General features: G+C 48.6%; 1 protein-coding gene across 1 annotated transcript in view; it reads right to left on the bottom strand.

The window, feature by feature from the left end:
- The window catches only part of tmem176 (transmembrane protein 176), a 36,106-nt gene that overhangs the window by 12,986 nt on the left and 2,768 nt on the right, over positions 1-20,352 (bottom strand). The window contains exons 2-4 of the mRNA XM_056280100.1: positions 14,772-14,884; positions 6,206-6,316; positions 5,452-5,508 (exon numbers count right to left, since the gene is read on the bottom strand). Coding sequence (XP_056136075.1) covers positions 5,452-5,508; positions 6,206-6,316; positions 14,772-14,882 — 279 coding nt within the window. The 5' untranslated portion in view covers positions 14,883-14,884. The remainder of the gene's footprint in view (positions 1-5,451; positions 5,509-6,205; positions 6,317-14,771; positions 14,885-20,352) is intronic.

The raw sequence follows: 20,352 nt of genomic DNA, 5'->3' as shown, positions 1-20,352 counted from the left end.
TGATTGGAGTGGACTTCAATGGACATGTTGGTGAAGGGAACAGAGGTGATGGGTAGGTATGGTGTCAAAGAGAGAAGTGTGGAAGGACAGATGGTGTTGGATTTTGCAAAAAGGATGGAAATGGCTGTGGTGAATACATATTTCAAGAAGAGGGAGGAACGCAGGGTGACGTACAAGAGTGGAGGAAAGTGCACACAGGTGGACTATATCTTATGTAGAAGGCTTGATCTGAAAGGGATTGGAGACTGCAAGGTGGTGACAGGGGAGAACGTAGCTAGGCAGCATCGGATGGTGGTCTGTAGGATGACTTTGGAGACCAAGAAGAGGAAGAGGGTGAAGGAAGAGCTAAGTATCAAATGGTGGAAGCTAAAAAAAAGTAAGACTGTTGTATGGAGTTAATGGAGGAGTTAAGACAGGCACTGGGTGGTAGTGGAGAGTTGCTAGATGGCTGGACAACCACTGCAGAAATAGTGAGGGAGCCAGCTAGGAAGGTACTTGGCGTGTCACCAGGACAGAGGAAGGAAGACAAGGAGACTTGGTGGTGGAATGGGGAAATACAGCAAAGTATACAGAGGAAGAGGTTGGCAAAGAAGAAGTGGGATAGTCAGAGAGATGAAGAAGGTAGACAGGAGTACAAGGAGATGCAGCGTAAAGCGAAGAGAGAGGTGGCAAAGGCAAAGGCTTATGTGAGTTGTATGCGAGGTTAGACACTAAGGAAGGAGAAAAGGACTTGTACCGATTGGCTAGACAGAGGGACCGAGCTGGGAAGGATGTGCAGCAGGTTAAGGTGATGAAGGATAGAGATGGAAATGTGCTGACTAGCGAGGAGAGTGTGCTGAGGAGGTGGAAGGAGTACTCTGAGGGGCTGATGAATGAGGAAAATGAGAGCGAGAAGGTTGGATGATGTGGGGATAGTGAATCAGGAACTGCGGTGGCTTAGCAACAGGGACGTGCGGTCAGGGGAGGCAGGTGAGGCAGAGCCTCACCTTTCATCATGAAAAGAAAAAGCAAATGATGATAAAATGAAATAAATATTAATATCTGTCTACTGATCTGTGCTATAAATGTAATTCATGTACAATTCCAATAATTTAAATAATTTTTATTATCAAAATCGCTGAATTTGCATATTCCCTGTTCAATTGGAGGGGAGATACGCGAGTTGAGGCAGCGAGGGGTGGAGCCTCACTTCGGATTGCGCAATCCCTCACAAACTGGGTTGAGCGCGTGCCTTTCACTTTCTTACCGTTTGTCACCAATGTCATGTTTGCAGATACTTTTATTATATGTCCTCACTTTCCTTAAAATAGTTATTGTATTTCATGTATGAGTATAACATATTTAGTCTTGCTGATCTTACATAAAACCGCACTGAAAAAGCATGAGATGAGGCAGCCAGTACCTCTGCCTCACTGAAGGGGGCGTATGCGGGAGCCCGCGGGTTTACAGGACGCTCTCTTCTTCTGCTGTCGCTCTTCTTTAACGCAGAGTCGAGTTCACTACAGCGGTTCGTTTATTTTGAAAAACAAATCTGACTGCAACAATGGTAGATTCTCTATCTAAGCTCAAAAGTTTCTCAAAACTGGACTTTCAGTCAAAAAGTGAAGTGATAAATGATGGAGGACCAACGCCGCCGGAGCAGCTAAACGGTTTGCTTCAAACAACGGGACAGAAGATAACTCGCTCTTTTCAAACGGAGCGGTGGTGGCGCACCCGGAAAGCCCGCCTTTTCTGCTTTCCCGCTCTTTTGTCCTCAACACGCGGTAATGTCTGGACTAACTAACACAGGGGTTTTGTGACTTGAAAAATCTACCAAGAAGCCTCAGCAAACATGAAAGATCAGCTACTCATATTCAAAGCCAAGTTGCTTTGAAAACGTTTGGATATCCAAGAATAGATTTTGGCTTTGGATGAACAACGGCGACTAAACATTTCCGTCCACAATGCTGAAGGTAAAGGAAACCCGGGAGGTTTTAAAAGACCTCATTAATGCGACCTGCTTCCTAGCCAAACAGGAACTGGCACTTCGTGGTAACGGCGAGAGTACAAGCTCTTCTAATCGTTGCAGAACTACTACATGCTTTTGCTGAGAGAGATGAAAGGTTAGCTAGACATTTGGAGACACCCGCTGTGTTTTCTGGCTTGTCAAACAGAATCCAGAAGGATTTAATTGAAGCAGTCGGTGACGTGATAAGAAATGATATCAAAAAGGAGACTAATGCAGCCCCGTTTGTTGCTGTAGAAGTGGCCGAGACAACGGCTGTCACAAGCAAAGCCCGGATCTCTGTCATTTTGCGTTATGTGGCTAAAAGTGAGTCGGCATGTGAAGTGAGGGAGGCTTGTTTGGGCTTTGATGGTGTTAGCGATGACAGACGGGCCCCTGCTATAGCTGAGCATGTCTTGGGAGTGTTGGAGAACTACAAGTGTGTGGAAAAGCTGGTAGCTCTGACTTATGACGGAGCGGCTGTGACGTCATCAGAGCTTAATGGGGTGCAGGCGAGGATTAAAGAAAAGGTGCCTGAGGCCATATTTACCCACTGTTACGCACACAAATTGAACCTGGTACTCTTGCATTTTCAGTAAATCCACGAAGCGCACCCACTTACTGGATGACGTTGTGAAGCGACGTTTACCAAGAGCAGCGCCTACCAGATGGAGCTCGAATTCCAGACTGTTGCTGTCAACAGCATCAACATGCTTTATCATTATGGCATATGAGGACATTTTCAGTGAAGCCGATGCACTCTTTAGAGTGCTGCAAAACAGAGTCATGGACATGGGATTTTGTTGCGCGCGAATCCGCGACACAATTGGAGTTGTGCAACGCCAGAGACAAGAGTTGGACAGTTTCTATGAGCGATTTGAGCAGAAATGCGCCACACTCCGCCCGACGGATAGTGTTCATCAACAGTCAGTCAGAGATGAGAGGAAACGAATGTTTTATAACATTCTGGACAATGCCAGTGTTCAGCTGGAGGATAGATTTGATCATTTTGGCGAGCTAGCTTTTATTGGTTTGGTCGATTGTGCAAAATTTAATGAAATGTCACAACATTTTGATGACGCCAAACTGCAGAGCCTGTCAAAATATGCCAAGTTCTTTGACTTTGTGAGACTGAAGGCTGATCTCATCGGACTGTACAGCTCACAAACAGTGAGGAACGAATGTAAATCCCCTGGACAGATTCTCAACTTTTTGGCCCAGAAGGATCTGATGCAGACTGTTCCTGAAGCGGCAAAGTTACTCCAGCTGGTCCTAACCATACCCGCTACAACAGCGTCCGTGGAAAGGTCATTCTCTGCTTTGAGAAGACTCAAAACATACAGTCGGAATCGGACCGATCAAGGACGACTTTCATCCCTGGCAATAATCTCCATTGAGACGGAATTACGTGTGTGTAAAGAATGCTGACGAGATATGACACACAAGCAGTAGCCAATGTTCAAGCTGCCAAATGAATGGTGAATTGAAGCTACTATACTGGGTTCATATATTTGTAAATCTGACTCTGAAAAAGTCAGTGCCTCACCAGCCACGAACCTCACCGCACGCCACTGATTAGCAAGGAGGGAGTGAGGGCAGCTATGAAGAGGATGAAGAGTGGAAAGGCAGTTGGTCCTGATGACATACCTGTGGAGGCATGGAGATGTTGAAGAGAGATGGCAGTGGAGTTTATAACTAGATTGTTTAACACAATCTTGGAAAGTGAGAGGATGCTGGAGGAGTGGAGAAGAAGCATACTGGTACCGATTTTAAGGAATAAAGGCGATGTGCAGAACTGTAGCAACTACAGAGATATAAAGTTGACTGGCCACAACATGAAGATATGGGAAAGAGTAATAGAAGCTAGGTTAAGAGGAGAGGTGACGATCAGCGAGCAGCAGTATGGTTTCATGCCACGAAAGAGCACCACAGATGTGATGTTTGCTTTGAGAATGTTGATGGAGAAGTATAGAGGAGGCCAGAAAGAGTTGCATTGTGTCTTTGTGGATTTAGAGAAAGCTTATGACAGAGTGCCGAGAGAGGAGGTGTGGTATTGTATGAGGAAGTCAGGAGTTGCAGAGAAGTATGTAGGAGTGGTGCAGGATACGTATGAGGGAAGTGTGACGATGGTGAGGTGTGCAGTTGGAATAACAGATGGGTTCAAGGTGGAGGTGGGATTACATCAAGGATCGGTTCTGAGCCCTTTCTTGTTTGCAATGGTGACGGACAGAGATCACGTAGGAGTCTCCATGGACGATGATGTTCGCGGATGACATTGTGATCTGTAGCGAGAGTAGGGTGCAGGTGGAGGAGAGCCTGGAGAGGTGGAGGTATGCACTGGAGAGAAGAGGAATGAAAGTCAGTAGGAGCAAGACAAAATACCTATGTGTGAATGAGAGGGAGGACAGTGGAATGGTCAGGATGCAAGGAGTGGAGGTGACAAAGGTGTATGAGTTTACATACTTGGGGTCAACTGTCCAAAGTAACGGGGAGTGCAGAAGAGAAGGGAGTAAGAGGGTTTAGGCAGAGTGGAGTGGGTGGAGAAGAGTGTCAAGAGGGATTTGAGGCAGACGAGTTAAAGGGAAAGGGAAGGTTTACAAGATGGTTGTGAGACCAGCTATGTTTTATGGTTTGGAGACAGTGGCACTGATGAAAAGACAGGAGGTGGAGCTGAGTTGACAGAGGTGAAGATGATAAGATTTTCATTGGGAGTGATGAAGAAGGACAGGATTAGGAACGAGTATATTAGAGGGACAGCTCAGGTTGGACGGTTTGGAGACAAAGCAAGAAGGGCAAGATTGAGATGGTTTGGACATGTGTGGAGGAGAGATGCTGGGTATACTGGGAGAAGGATGCTGAATATGGAGCTGCCAGGGAAGAGGAGAAGAGGAAGGCCTAAGAGGAGGTTTATGGATGCGGTGAGGGAGGACATGCAGGTGGCTGGCGTGACAGAGGAAGATGCAGAGGACAGGAAGAAATGGATACGGATGATCCACTGTGGCGCCCCCTAACGGGAGCAGCCAAAAGTAGTAGTAGTAATAACAAATAGGTACTTGTTAAGCAGTAATAGTAATGAAATGTAATAGTAATGAAAACATACAAGGAATTTGACTTAGGGGCCCACATCAAAACCATGGGACCAAAAAAGGCATCGCAAATCAAACAATCTAATAGAGTCTAAGAATGTCGGAAAAAAATATCTAAGACTATCCTGGCATCCTTTAAAAACAACAGGTTTATTTGCTATAGGCAGCAACGTGTCTTGTGACAGGCAGAGGTAAATAAAGGTTAGGGGTGAAGAGGGGAAATAGGCAAGGACGGATAAGGGGAGCAGGCAGTGCAGAATGAAAGTGAAAAAGGTAAAGGAGGAAATGTTACGTGAAATTGAAGTTCTCAACTTTTAACAACATGGTACAATTGTATGCAGACGATGTGTGCGTGTGTGTGCGTGTGTTTGTCAGACTCACCGTCTTGCTGTTCCAGTTTGTTTGCACAAAGATGGTGACTGCTCCAGCTGTGATGAACTGGAGACACGTGGGGAGAAGAGAGGTAAAACAGCGTGGCAAGTCTAGCACAATATGGCAGCCATCACCTAAACATCAGCACCGTCTATTGTGAAACAATTTAAAAACGGTCCTAATTCAAAATCTGCCGGGGCAATTTGAAAGAAGATCCCATCTTTCTCCTAGTCTGGCCCAGATTTGACATCTAGTCATCCTTTCATAGGACACAGGGGCGTCCGGGTAGTGTGGCGGTCTATTCCGTTGCCTACCAACACCGGGATCGCCGGTTCGAATCCCCGTGTTACCTCCGGTTTGTTGGGGCGTCCCTACAGACACAATTGGCCGTGTCTGCGGGTGGGAAGGGGGGTGTGGGTATGTGTCCTGGTCCCTGCACTAGCGCCTCCTCTGGTCGGTTGGGGCGCCTGTTCGATGAGGGGGGGATAGCGTGATTTTCCCACGCGCTACGTCCCCCTGGCGAAACTCCTCACATGTCAGGTGAAAAGAAACGGCTGGCGACCCCACATGTTTCGGAGGAGGCACGTGGTAGTCTGCAGCCCTCCCCGGATCGGCAGAGGGGAGGGCTCAGAAGAGTGGGATAATTGACCAAGTACAATTGGGGAGAGAAAAACGGGGAGGGGGGGTAAATAATAGGGCACAAAAACAAACACACACTCTCACAAACACATAGTCACACACATACACAATCGCAGAAGCTTACCGACATGCCGCTCCACCAGGGCACTCCCAAGCTGACCACCTGTGTGAACTCGGTGAAGTGGAGTGGAATGGAGTAGGACATTACCATCAGCCCTAACATCATCTGCGACACCTGGCTCACACGCACGCACACGCACACACACACAAAAATAAGAACGTTGTGCATGTACAAGTACAAGACATGCAGTCTGGTGACAGCGCAGCAGCAGTGGAGGGGTGGGTTATGTTCCCGCCATTTCGATTTCAATAATTTGACAGTGATTCTGTTAACAGTTATAGTGAAACGCCTGGGTCTGTCTCATATACCTGCACCATTGATACAGTTAATGCATGCTAATACCCATGGCTAGCAGACCACAAGCACAGATGACTTATAAAGGGGAGCTGATCGGGGGCGCGACGAGGGGGGTGCAGAGGGTGCAATGCACACAGGGGCTGCATCAGCGGGGGGAGTCAAAAGACCGTACGCAAAACAAATAAATATTATAATTAAAAAATATAACATGTAACTATATCTTCTAATCCAAAATGCTCATCTAACTAATAATATTTATAAATATTAAACTTTTACAAAACAAATAGGCCTATAACCAGAAATTGTTTACTGTACACTGTACTTTTGGCGCCCCCGCTGATGCGGCGCCTGTGTGCATTGCACCCTCTGCCCCCCCCCTACGTTGCGCCCCTGGAGTTGACGAGAGCAAGCTACAGGGGAATAGCTCATTTATGGTTTGATATTCCTAAACAGGAAGCCATGATGACATGATAACAAACTCATTGGGGGAGTAAATTGGGTCAACTGGATTCAACCAACAATTGTTATTACACTCATCGGGTCAAAATCCCGAGGTGTTAATTCAACTCCGAGAGTGTACAAATGGCCCCGGAAGTTAAATTAACCCTCAGGATTTTAACGAGGTAGAACTCTTGCATGCTTAAAGTCAAGTCAACTTTATTTGTATCGCCCAGTATCACAAATTGCAAATTTGCTTCCACCAACACAACGTCCTGTCCTTAGACCCTCACATCAGATAAGGAACAACTCCCTAAAAAAACCCTCTAACAGGGAGAAAAAATAGGCAGAGACCCCAGGGAGAGCAACAGAGGAGGGGTCTCTCTCCCAAAACGGACACCATGCAATGGATGCTGTTTACACAATTTACAGAAGACGATTGCTACTCCAGAACTTTCCAAATTCTGTAGGGTAGGGATGATACTAGAGCTCGTCATGGCCGTCAAATGCAGAAGAACAAGGCATGTGCTGAAGAAGCACAGTTGTTGTGGCTAACCTTGACCCTAAATCAGGCACTTTTTGAGTCATGAATCTCTCGCAACAAAATTGGCATTACTTTCATAATTAAAGTAATGAACTGATTTGGTCCATGTAGGCAGGACTCCACCTATGTTCTGCGTGCCACCTACATTACTGCCCTGTTCCACCATCGTGTCACAGTTCTTGTCTCTTTTTTGTACCTGCAGGTACAAACGAGCTGCCTCTTCACAAAATACTGGCTTTCAAACCATCGACTCATCAACACGTCTTTACTGTTCTGGAGCCGTGAGCTCTAGAAATGGACTGCTCGCATGCCAGTGGTTCTTCGTGTGTTGCAATGGTCTGTAGTGATAGTATTGCTTTATTGGATTTGTTTTCACTCTGCAAATGTTTCATATGTTTCTGATCTCGAACATGCACTCGTGCCGTTAATGTATAATTGGCAAGTGCGGTTGTTTACTTGTTCTTGCAGGGACAGGGATGTTATTTATTGATGGTTGGGGGACGTGGGGGGGGGGCGGTGACACATGTTAACAATCAAAACTGTTGTCATGTGTTTAATGCTCACACCAAACTGTGGGGCGTCAGTGAAGTCATGCATTAGAGACATTCTGGGATTGTGTTTCGAGATGTGAACGAAGCCAGTTGGGTTTGGTGTGTTCGAGGCAGTCCAGTCCAGTCAGAGCGCACCGCCTCCTAAAGGGAGCAGATGTCCAGGAGTTTGAGTTTCTGAAGACAGATTTAGCAGACCAGCCCCTTTTCTCAGACGCTACACAACGAGGAGGTGTCTCTCATCAACATATGCATGCTATTGAAGTGGGCACGTGAATGGGATACTACGCACATGCGCAATGCGACCCTATGCTAAGTATGGTGTAGTCCATGGTATCCCAGCCTGTTTTAAAACCCTTTCTGAGTCTCAAAACTCCGAGAGGAGCGTCATCGTCTCTTAATTCGAACCCTGATCAGGTACTAGCTCTCATTGCCCGGCTCTACATTGTAATAGCTATGCTACTACATATAACAAGCTAGCAAATACATGACATAACTATGCTACTACATATAACAAGCTAGCAAATATATGACATAACTATGCTACTACATATAACAAGCTAGCAAATATTCGACATCACTGTTACTTCATATAACAAGCTAGCAAATATTCGACATACCTGTTACTACATATAACAAGCTAGCAAATATATGACATAACTATGTTACTGTAGAGCCGAAGGAACGGAGAAGACCGTAGGTTCACACTTTAGCCGTGTAGGCAACTTTCTTTAATCCACGGTAAATCAGAGAGCAACCAAACCACAGCTCGACTGAGCGGAGGTGGCAAGAATAATCAGAAAACTGGCTGGACAACCATAACTTAACCCTGCGTTAACCTGCCAGGGCAACCATGACTTAACCCTTAGTTCCTGGGTTGAATTCTGTCCCCAATACGTGTCCACCACATGAGCCCCCCCAGAATTCGCCCTAGTAATCGAAGTCAGGCAGGCGCGGGGGGACAACAGGCCGTCCGCGGCGGCTCCGGATAACAGGGGCCGGAGTGTCTCTGGGAGGCATTGACGCGGGCCTGTGGAGGTCGGCCTGAGGAGCAGAAGAGGCAGCTCGGGCCTCCACGGGGGGAGGAGGCGGAGCCGGGGGACGACCGCGACGAGGAGGTTGGGCTAACTCCAAAGGCTGCGTCAAGTCCAGGTGTGCGGGTTTAACTCGGTCCACTGAAACATGCTCGGCCGTGCCCCCAAAATCCACCACCAGGTGCTTAGTTCCCCGTTCCAGGACGCGGAAGGGGCCGTCATAAGGGGGTTGCAGAGGGGGGCGGTGTGCGTCGTGACGGATGAACACGTAGTCCGCTGACTGCAGACCTGGGGGCACCTGGGACACCGGCGCGCCGTGTTGGGCGGTAGGGACGGGTGTGAAAGCTCTGACCCCGTCCAGCAAGGAGGCTCGTTGGTCCACAGCTGACCAGGGACGCGTTGCATTGGGCATGAAATCGCCTGGGACTCGCAGCGGCGTGCCGTACACCAGCTCCGCAGAGGAGGCTTGTAGGTCTTCCTTCGGGGCGGTCCGCAGGCCCAGCATGACCCATGGGAGCTTGTCGACCCAGTTGCAGTCCTTGAGAGTAGCCCGAAGCGCAGCCTTCATGGACCGGTGGAAGCGCTCACATAGGCCGTTCGCCTGAGGGTGGTAGGCGGTAGTGCGATGAAGCTTGACGCCCAGAGCCTCACCCACAGCACTCCATAGCTCTGAGGTAAACTGTGGCCCGCGGTCAGATGAAAGGTCGGAAGGCGTACCGAAACGTGAGACCCACGACCCAATAAAAGCCCGGGCCACATCAGCAGACGTCGTGGATGCCAGGGGAACAGCTTCAGGCCAGCGCGTAGTCCTGTCCACCACAGTGAAGAGGTAGGTGAACCCATGGGAGGGGGGTAGGGGACCAACCAGGTCGACGTGGACATGGTCAAATCGTCTCTCCGGCACTGCGAAGCGTTCCAGGGGCGCCTTAATGTGGCGGTGTATCTTAGCCCGCTGACAGGCAACACACGAGTCGGCCCACGCTTTCACGTCTCTCTTAAGTCCCTCCCACACAAACTTAGCAGAGGTCAGGCGCACGGATGGCTTACCGCCTGGATGAGAGAGGCCGTGCACAGCTTCAAATACGGGGCGTCTCCAGCTGTGCGGGACGATGGGCCTGGGCTGTCCTGTGGAGACGTCACACAGGAGGGTGGCACCTGTGTCGCTGAAAGGAACGTCCTGCAGGCGGAGCCCCGTGTCGGAGGCCCGGAGACGGAGGATGCTCGGGTCCGTGGCCTGGTCAACGGCCATCTGTGCATAGTCAAGGCCTAGGTGGACCGCTCCAATCACTGCCCTAGAGAGGCAGTCAGCTACCTGGTTAGACTTACCAGCGACGTGCTGGATGTCGGTAGTGAATTCCGAAATGTAGGAGAGTTGTCGCTGCTGGCGAGCGGACCATGGCTCGGCCGTCTTGGACATGGCAAACGTGAGGGGCTTGTGGTCCACGTACGCAGTAAACTCGCGGCCCTCTAGCAGGAAACGGAAATGCCGGACAGCGAGCCAGAGACCGAGGAGTTCCCTGTCAAAAGTACTATACTTGCGCTCTCGGGGTGTAAGCTGGCGACTGAAAAAGGCCAAAGGCTGCCAAGCCCCCCCCACCCACTGTTCGTGAACCGCACCAACAGCATAGTCCGATGCATCCGTGGTTATGGAAATAGGCGCTGTAGGTGAAGGATGCGCTAGCAGGGTAGCCTGGGAGAGCGCAGCTTTAGTCTCGGTGAACGCACGGTCCCGCTCTGCTGTCCAGTCGACCGCCTGGTTGGGGGACATGCCTTTCAGCGCCTCGTACAGTGGCCGGATGATAAAGGCGGCTCGGGGAATGAAGCGGTGGTAGAATGTCACCATCCCGATGAACTCCCTGAGCGCACGAGCTGTTTGGGGGCGCGGAAAGGCCGCCACCGCTTCCACCTTTGAGGGCAGGGGGACTGCCCCGTCCCCAGTGATGCGATGCCCGAGGAAATCAATGGCTGTCAGCCCGAACCGGCACTTCGCCGGGTTGACGATCAGCCCATGCTGGCTGAGGCGTGTGAAGAGGGCATGAAGATGGGACAGGTGTTCTTCCTTGGAGGCGCTGGCGATGAGTATGTCGTCCAAATAGACGAAGAGGAAAGGAAGGCCACGGAGCACTGAATCCATCAGCCGCTGAAAGGACTGGGCCGCGTTTTTGAGTCCAAATGGCATTCGTAGGAATTCAAATAGGCCGAATGGGGTAGTCACCGCTGTCTTGGGGATGTCTGAGGGGTGCACGGGAACTTGATGATAACCACGGACCAGGTCGACTTTTGAGAAGACGCATTTGCCAGACAGGTTTGCAGAAAAGTCCTGGATATGCGGGACAGGATAGCGGTCGGGCGTGGTGGCGTCATTTAGTCGGCGGTAGTCCCCGCATGGGCGCCAACCTCCATCAGGCTTAGCGACGATGTGGAGTGGGGACGCCCACGGGCTGTCAGAGCGGCGGATGATCCCCATGCGTTCCAGGTGCTCGAACTCAGACTTGGCAATGGCGAGTTTGGCGGGGTCGAGACGCCTGGCTCTGGCGTAGACCGGGGGCCCCTTCGTAGCAATGTGATGCTCCACCCCATGCTTAGCGGTGGGTGCAGAGAAGGTAGGCTGGGTGAGGTCAGGGAACTCAGCGAGGAGGCGGGTGAACTTGTCTGCCTCTGAGAGAGAGTTGGCTAGACCTGCATAGGCCGCTTCCCTCCGCGTACATGCGAAGGAGGAGAAGGTTAAGGCATCGACCAGACGGCTGTTCTGAATGTCCACTAGCAAACCGTAAGCGCACAAAAAAATCGCCGACCGGAGATGGTGTCGAGGATGAAGAGTAGCCTGCTCGTATCGCCAACACTCATGGCCACTACTGAGTGTTGGCCCTCTCGTTTCCCGTCGGCCTGTAGTTGCAGGGGGAACGGCACCGTTTAGCTTTCACACCAAATCGAGCGTGGTACATACAGAGTCCAGAGGGCTTGTAGCGGTCTGATGCTGTGGCGCCACCGTCGGGCCACGCCCGCGATGTCGGCGGGGGGCCAGTGAAGGTAGGAGCCAGCACCCCGGCATGGGAGGAACGTTGTGTAGCGACGAAGAATCGGTCAGCCTCCTTTGCCAGCTCACGGGGATCAGTGATGGTGGAGTTAGCGAGCGCAGTCTGGACGTGGGGCGGCATGTTGCGCAGAAACAGCTCCATAAACAGGAAACATGGCTTTTCTTGACCCAGTAGGTTTAACATCCTGCTCATTAGCTCCGATGGTTTGCCATCTCCCAAGCCCTGAATTGCGAAGAGGCGACGTGCTCTCTCCGTTGTTGACAGTTCAAAAGTTTCAAGGAGGATATGTTTAAGTGCGGCGTATTTACCATCGGCCGGTGGGTTGGTTATGAAACCGCTTATCCTGGAAGCCGTAGCGCCCCCCAGCGCTGCCAATACGTAGTAGTACCTGGTCTCGTCTGCTGTTATGTCTCTGAGCGCGAACTGTGCCTCAGCCTGCGCGAACCATGTAGCCGCGGAAGACTCCCAAAACTCCGGCAGTTTAATTGCAACGGCGTTCGTAGCCATAATGTGTGTGGTTTCAGAAAACTTATCCGAAAACCGACGTCGGGGTCACCAGTGTAGAGCCGAAGGAACGGAGAAGACCGTAGGTTCACACTTTAGCCGTGTAGGCAACTTTCTTTAATCCACGGTAAATCAGAGAGCAACCAAACCACAGCTCGACTGAGCGGAGGTGGCAAGAATAATCAGAAAACTGGCTGGACAACCATAACTTAACCCTGCGTTAACCTGCCAGGGCAACCATGACTTAACCCTTAGTTCCTGGGTTGAATTCTGTCCCCAATACGTGTCCACCACATTACTTCATATAACAAGCTAGCAAATATTCGACATACCTGTTACTTCATATAACAAGCTAGCAAATATATGACATAACTATGTTACTACATATAACAAGCTAGCAAATATTCGACATAGCGGTGTTACTACATATAACAAGCTAGCAAATATTCGACATAACTGTTACTACATATAACAAGCTAGCAAATATTCGACATCACTGTTACTACATATAACAAGCTAGAAAATATATGACATAACTATCTTACTACATATAACAAGCTAGCAAATATTCGACATAGCGATGTTACTTCATATAACAAGCTAGCGAATATTCGACATAGCTATGTTACTACATATAACAAGCTAGCAAATATTCAACATAACTGTTACTACATATAACAAGCTAGCAAATATTCGACATAGCGATGTTACTACATATAACAAGCTTGCAAATATTCGACATAACTGTTACTACATATAACAAGCTAGCAAATATTCGACATCACTGTTACTACATATAACAAGCTAGCAAATATATGACATAACTATGTTACATCATATAACAAGCTAGCAAATATTCGACATAGCTATGTTACTTCATATAACAAGCTAGCAAATATTCGACATAGCGATGTTACTTCATATAACAAGCCAGCAAATATTCGACATAACTGTTACTACATATAACAAGCTAGCAAATATTCGACAGAGCGATGTCACTACATATAACAAGCTAGCAAATATTCGACATAACTAAGCTAGCAAATATTCGACATAACTATGTTACATCATATAACAAGCTAGCAAATATTCGACATAACTGTTACTACATATAACAAGCTAGCAAATATTCGACATAACTATGTTACTACATATAACAAGCTAGCAAACATTCGATATGATCATCTATAGAGCCACAGAATAACCTAGTTTGCATAATCTGCAGGTGGGCAATATAAACTCCTGTTTTCTTGGTATTGTCAGGTTATTCTGGTAAATTACATATTAGTACAATACATTGTAGCGAATTCGGGGGACAACGCAACCCCAGGAACTGCCGCGGCCGGGAAGCGAACCCGTACCGCCTGCCCCGCAGGAGACATCGCCAACCGCTCGACTAAAGGGTCAGACCCGCGAACTAGCGGCCAGCGTGTATACTTATCCATGCACGTTACACTATTATAGTGAGGTGGGTTCACATATTTGGATGTTCAGTTAAGTTGCAGGGAAACCTCACATCGTTAACTGATCAGTCAGTTAATGACAACGATGGTAAACTTGATGTTTGTCAAATGTGCTAAAGGGTTAAAAACTGAAGTGGAAATCAGCTAGACAGTTAAAAACCACCAGCCCAAACAAATCACTCGCTGTCGCTGCATAAGCTTATGTGTTGTCGTATAAATGCGGTGGATATTCTTATTAACAGGGCACATAACCGTCTCTGTGCTTTGCATTTCAGATGGGTCTGTGAAATGTGGATCAGGTGGAACACGACTGGACTGTGGTGTTCATATTAGATACAAATGTCTGTGATCATTATGTAACCGGTTATTTTCTTGCCCGGTGCGGGATTCGATACGGGGTGTACTGCACCACAAGGCGACATCGCTACCCGCTCGGCTAAAGGGTCTTATTAGCAGTTTACATCAGCATTAAATTCACCAGCATTTTGAACTTAGTGTAAACTACTAATAAGACACGTTAGCCCCTAGCTAACGGGTCTGACTCTTTAGCCGAGCGGGTAGTGAGGTCGCCTTGTGGTGCATTACACCCCGTATCGAATCCCGCACCGGGCAAGAAAATAACCGGTTACAGTAGTTTCATTGCATCGTTTTATTTTGTGTAATGATGGTTCCTCCCGTCCCTTGGTCAAATTGCAAAACTCACCCCCATGGATTTGGTCTCTCCCTTCTTGATGAACTGCTGTCTGTCGTTCAGCTTTGTTATGTTGACGTCCTCGTGCACATGTACGGACAGATCCCTGGAGACGGACGCCATGGCTTTAAAGGAAAAGGAAATTCATGGTAAAAACTACATTTAGGAGGTTAAACTAGGACATCAGTTAAGGCTTCATTCGAAAATAAATCCGTGCAACTGAACATGAAGTTCTCATACAGCTAAGACACCCATCTCCGAAAGCCAGTTTTAATCATGACGTGCTCATCATGGAGGATTCGTGTCTTGTGTAAATGCTCTGACGTCACGTCTGTTAAAGTGTGTTGTTTCCTTCTACTAATGAGACGTTACAACTCGTTTCAACCCCACTGGGCTATAAACTTTAATAATAACTTCGGCACGTAAGGTTATGCATCATGCTCGGTCCGTTATTCCAGGTGCAACAACCTAAACGACCCCTGTGTAAACAAGGAACTAAACAATGGTTCCTAACAATAGTTCCTATTGTTACATCCTTTCTCTTTTCAGTTTCTTCTTCTTTTTTTAGAACCTTTAATACATTTGCACAACATTTGTGATTCACTTTTTTTTCTTTTTCATTCATGCCCCCCCCCAAAGTCCATTAGTGCTACAGATCCATTCATCTATGTGAGGTCACAAAGTCTTTGTATCGCTGCGGCTGCACAACAGAGCGGCCTGATCTGGTGGTAACAGGGTTGGCCCTGTCACCAGTTTCCTTGCTTTTGTTTCCTGCTAAGACACTGCGAGAAGGAACACTCTCTGAATGTCCGGGTTCAACACTCTCTGGCTGACTGGGGCTGCTGATCTCCATGTCCATAGTGTCAGTGAAGATTGCCCCTGGTGCATGCCTGGGGTGTCTGCGATTTCTCCTGATGACACCACCCATGTGCAGCTGGACCTCATAGGATCTCCTATCAACCGGCCTCAGCACCTTGCCCACTCTCCAGCAAGTGTGGGGTGCGAGAGGCTGAACTCTCACACATTCACCTGGGGCAAGCGTGTCCAAGTCTTTAGCCGACCTGTCGTAGTATGCCCTCTGCCGTTGTTGGTTATTTTGTAAATCCTGTTTCACATGCACAACTTTCGGCTGTAACAGGCTTGCCTTGGTTGGCAGTAGTGTTTTGGTACGCCGACTGAGCAGCCGCTGTGCTGGTGTGGTATCGGTACCCTGTGATGGTGTGTTGCGGTGGTCCAGAAGGGCGAGATAAGGATCCCGTCCAGCAGCCTTGGCTTTGAGCAAGAGTCTTTTTGCTGTCTTAACGGCTGACTCAGCTTTGCCGTTGCTTTGCGGGTAACCTGGTGATGAGGTTTTATGTTGAAATCCCCACAGTCGACTGAACTTCTGGAATTCTTGTGACGAATACTGTGGGCCATTGTCCGAGATTACAATATCTGGGATACCTTGGCGGGCAAAATTAGCTTTCAGCTTCCGTATCACTGTGGTTGACTTGGTATCTGCCAGGTAATCTATTTCCCAAAAATTTGAGAAAAAATCAACAATTATGAGGTAGTCTTTGTTTTCAAACATGAACAGATCCGTGCCCACCTTTGCCCACGGCCTGCTTGGCACATCATGTGACATTCGTGTTTCTTTTTGTTGTTTAATGTCCATTGATCTGCAGATGTCACACTTTGCTATATATGATTTTATTTGGTCGTTCATGCCCTGCCAATAGACACACTCCCTAGCCCTCCGTAGGCATCCTTCCACACCCAGATGTGATGTGTGTAGGCGGCAAGTGATGTCTTTCCTCAATGCATCAGGGATGACAGCGCGCTCACTCCTGAACACTATTCCATCTTGGTGGCTTAACTCCTCTTGGAATGAGAAGTAGGGCTTGATTTCCCTTGGTGTTTTTGACTTATCGTCAGGCCATCCTTGCTGCATCATTTTGATAAGAAGTTGCAGTGTTTCATCAAACTTCTCGATAACGTCATCTAACGTCCATGCATCCTTCGGTGTGTCGCCCAGTAACGTGTCCATAAGTTCCCTGCCGCTCTCCCCGACAAGATAGCTGAACAGTTTCACCTTCTGTTTGTCATCGGCGTCAGCCATGGCTAAATCCACATACAGAGCAAACTCGTCCCTCCAGGCCTTTCATGTCCTCGAAAGGTTGCTTGAGTCCAGACATAACGTTTGCGGTGGTTTAAGCCCATCCATGTCACACGGCAGTCTCACGCTAGCAGCTAATGCTAACATATACTGAACGTTGCTTAGCAACACTAACCGCTCTCCCGCTCCTAGAAACTTTTCCGCACCAAACTTCAAACCGAGTCGTCCGCCGCTGCCACCATGTTAGTGTGTGTTGTTCCCTTCTACTAATGAGACGTTACAACTCGTTTCAACCCCACGGGGCTATAAACTTTAATAATAACTTCGGCACGTAAGGTTATGCATCATGCTCGGTCCGTTATTCCAGGTGCAACAACCTAAACGACCCCTGTGTAAACAAGGAACTAAACAATGGTTCCTAACAATAGTTCCTATTGTTACAACGTCCGCTCAGCAAGCGGGCCCGTAAGACGGAGCACTGGGATGGCGGCTCATTACACAAAGTGTTTTTTAAAGGAAACTGTCAGTCTGATTCACACTGGCTGTCTTCCCGGTCACTTTCCACCATCGGGTCTGTGGACGATGATTTGGGCTTTACGTGTTTTGTCTCGTCTGTGTTGAAGAGTGACACCGATGGAGTTTCTCAGTGTAACCGGTTATTTTCTTGCCCGGTGCGGGATTCGATAGGGGTGTACTGCACCACAAGGCGACGTCACTAACCGCTCGGCTAAAGGGTCAGACCCGTTAGCTAGCGACTAACGTGTCTTATTAGTAGTTTACAGTTGTCAGCCTCCCCGGAAGCGCGCCCTTGCGCTTTGTTATTCCCGCGCTCCGAAGAGACTTCTGAGGATCTGCATACTTCCGGATCCCACCGCTGCCACAATGTACCCGGTTATTTTCTTGCCCGGTGCGGGATTCGATACGGGGTGTACTGCACCACAAGGCGACGTCACTAACCGCTCGGCTAAAGGGTCAGACCCGTTAGCTAGGGGCTAACGTGAGTAGTTTACATCAGCATTGGGTCTATGTGACGTCACGCATCCCTCTTCCGGCAGACTGCATGGCGCCTCGTAGTGGCGTTACAACAGACATACAGAAACACCGGGCTCTCAATATTACAAGGAACCCACCCATAAATGTATTGTACCGACCACAGATGACTAGACTCGCTAGCCCTTTGGCTAACGGGACAGACCCTTTAGTTGACTGGCTGGTGCAGACCCGGCTGCGGTTCCCGGCTGCCCCCAGAATTCGCTACACCGGTGTCAGAAGTGGGATGGTGAGACCGCGAGGCCATCGGAAGTGCGTGTGCCCGGAGACGTGAGGGAGCGGATATGCTGAAGCGACGCACTTCCGGAAGGGGCGGGGCTAGTGTAACGACCACAGATGACTAGACTCGCTAGCTCTTAACTAACGGGTGGGATCCTTTAGTCCAGTGGTTCCCAACCTTTTCTCCTTGGAGCCCCCCTACTTATTTCTAAGAAAAGCTGAGCACCCCACCCCCACCCCGGCCCACGCACACACACACACCAAGTGAAAAGTGATGCTTTCCAAATATTTATTTGCACAAATTAACATCAATTGTAGCTTTCCCCCCACATGTTTTCCTTTTAACAACCCAGCATAGCACCGCTGTCCTCTGCCTCAGGCTCACTGAAACAACAGCAGAGCAGTACCGTTGTAGTCTGACATCTGACGTCCACATGCACATCATGTAAAGCTGTGCACACTGTCTTTTTGACAGACAGCAGGCCTATGTGGTATTATATAACAGTAACATTTTTACTCAGTCGGCCATCCTGTTAATTCATAAAATGATAACAGTTTATTTGTTTTTTTGGACAGGCAGTGTCTGTTATTTTTGGTACACGCACTAACAGTAACTTCTTATATGCTTTACTAAGTCTGTACAACCTGTTCACTCGGAGACTAATGGCCACCTTGGGCTTGCATGGCTGTGACCAGGGATGGGTGAGGTGCGGTGCTTGTGACAGACGGCCTAAAGTCCGGGTGTGCATGGACTGTGCTGCGGGCTTTGGTTTTTACTGTTGCAAGGCCGCTGAAGGCCGTCCCAACAGATGTGTCGTGCTGCATGGCAGAGTAGCCCTTGCAGCTGCACATTTGGCCCGTCTGGGTGCAACAGCGTGTCCTTTGTGTCCTTTGACAATCATTAACTTCTTGTGTCCGTTCTCCTGGGAATATTTCTTTGACCCTGAGTCGGCTTGAAGGTCAGCAAGCTCGTCACAGCTGCAGCCCCACCCATGCAGCAATGTTCTCCTAGGGCAGATTGTTGGATGGGAGACAGGAGTCCACAGCCATAAAAGTATCCTGGCCTTTTGTCGTTGTGGTTAGACTTGTAGACATAAGGATGTCTCGTTTAGAGTCATCACCGCCAACATACTGGACATAAACAATGAGCACGGACTCGTCTGATGCTGTTGTCGTCTCATCCAACTGAACGGCAAAGGGAACATTCCTCAGCTTCTCGTGCAGCTGGTTCTGACAGTCTCCAGCCATTTTATCAGTTGTGTCTTTGACGGTGTGGTCAGAGTGGGGCTGTTTTCACTTTATCAGCTGCATGTGGGCCACACAGCCTCTCTGGCGTTCAGACAGGCCGGTTTGATCTGCTGCTCTCCAACACTGTGCGGCCTTTTTAGCCTTGGCAGTTAATAGCCAACACTCAAGTGACGCCTCCATGGCTCTGTGCAAATCACTGCCTGCTCGTTCAAACGCTTTTCTGATGTCAGCGGATCTCCTTGATAGCGCCACCTGCTGTTTCTTCTCAAAAAAATTCCTGACTTTCCCCAACAGTCTCTTGATGTTGTGTCTCTTGGTGTCGTTTCATTTTGCTTGGCTTCATGCTGTCATCAGCTAGTGTCTCACCACACATGACACAGTCTGGCCGGGACTTGTCCTGACCTTCCGTAAAACCAAAGTTCGGAATAAAGCCTTACTTTCTTTCTGGACACTGAGTCTCCGCACTTTCACGTTTCTCAGCCACGTTGTTTCATTCATAAAGTGCTGCTGCTGACTGCAGGAAACAATCCAAGACGACCTAACATTAGCTGCTAGCTGAGTTAGATGAGCTAACATTAGCTGCTAGCTGAGTTAGATGAGCTAACATTAGCCGCTAGCTGAGTTAACATTAGCTGATAGCTGAGTTGGACGAGCTAACATTAGCTGCTAGCTGAGCTAGATGAGCTAACATTAGCCGCTAGCTGAGTTAACATTAGCTGATAGCTGAGTTGGACGAGCTAACATTAGCTGCTAGCTGAGGAGCTACCTGACAACACTGCCCGCTGACAGTTTGATAGCGCAGATTGACGGGTCACAGAAGTTACTAGGCGTAGCCCAACTACATTTTAGAAAGGGGGGGGGCAAAAATGTATCTTTTAAAATATTTTCATATACAGACTTTTCTATAAAATAAATTATCCTGTAAGTGAGCTATTGTGCTTTTATTTAACATGTGCACTTTGGAAACCTCACAGCAGAAAA

This window comes from Lampris incognitus, chromosome 5, assembly GCF_029633865.1.
Source record: "Lampris incognitus isolate fLamInc1 chromosome 5, fLamInc1.hap2, whole genome shotgun sequence".
Taxonomy (NCBI): Eukaryota; Metazoa; Chordata; class Actinopteri; order Lampriformes; family Lampridae; genus Lampris; species Lampris incognitus.
The sequence above is the reverse complement of the archived record's forward strand: the minus strand, read 5'-3'. Positions and strand labels throughout refer to the sequence as shown.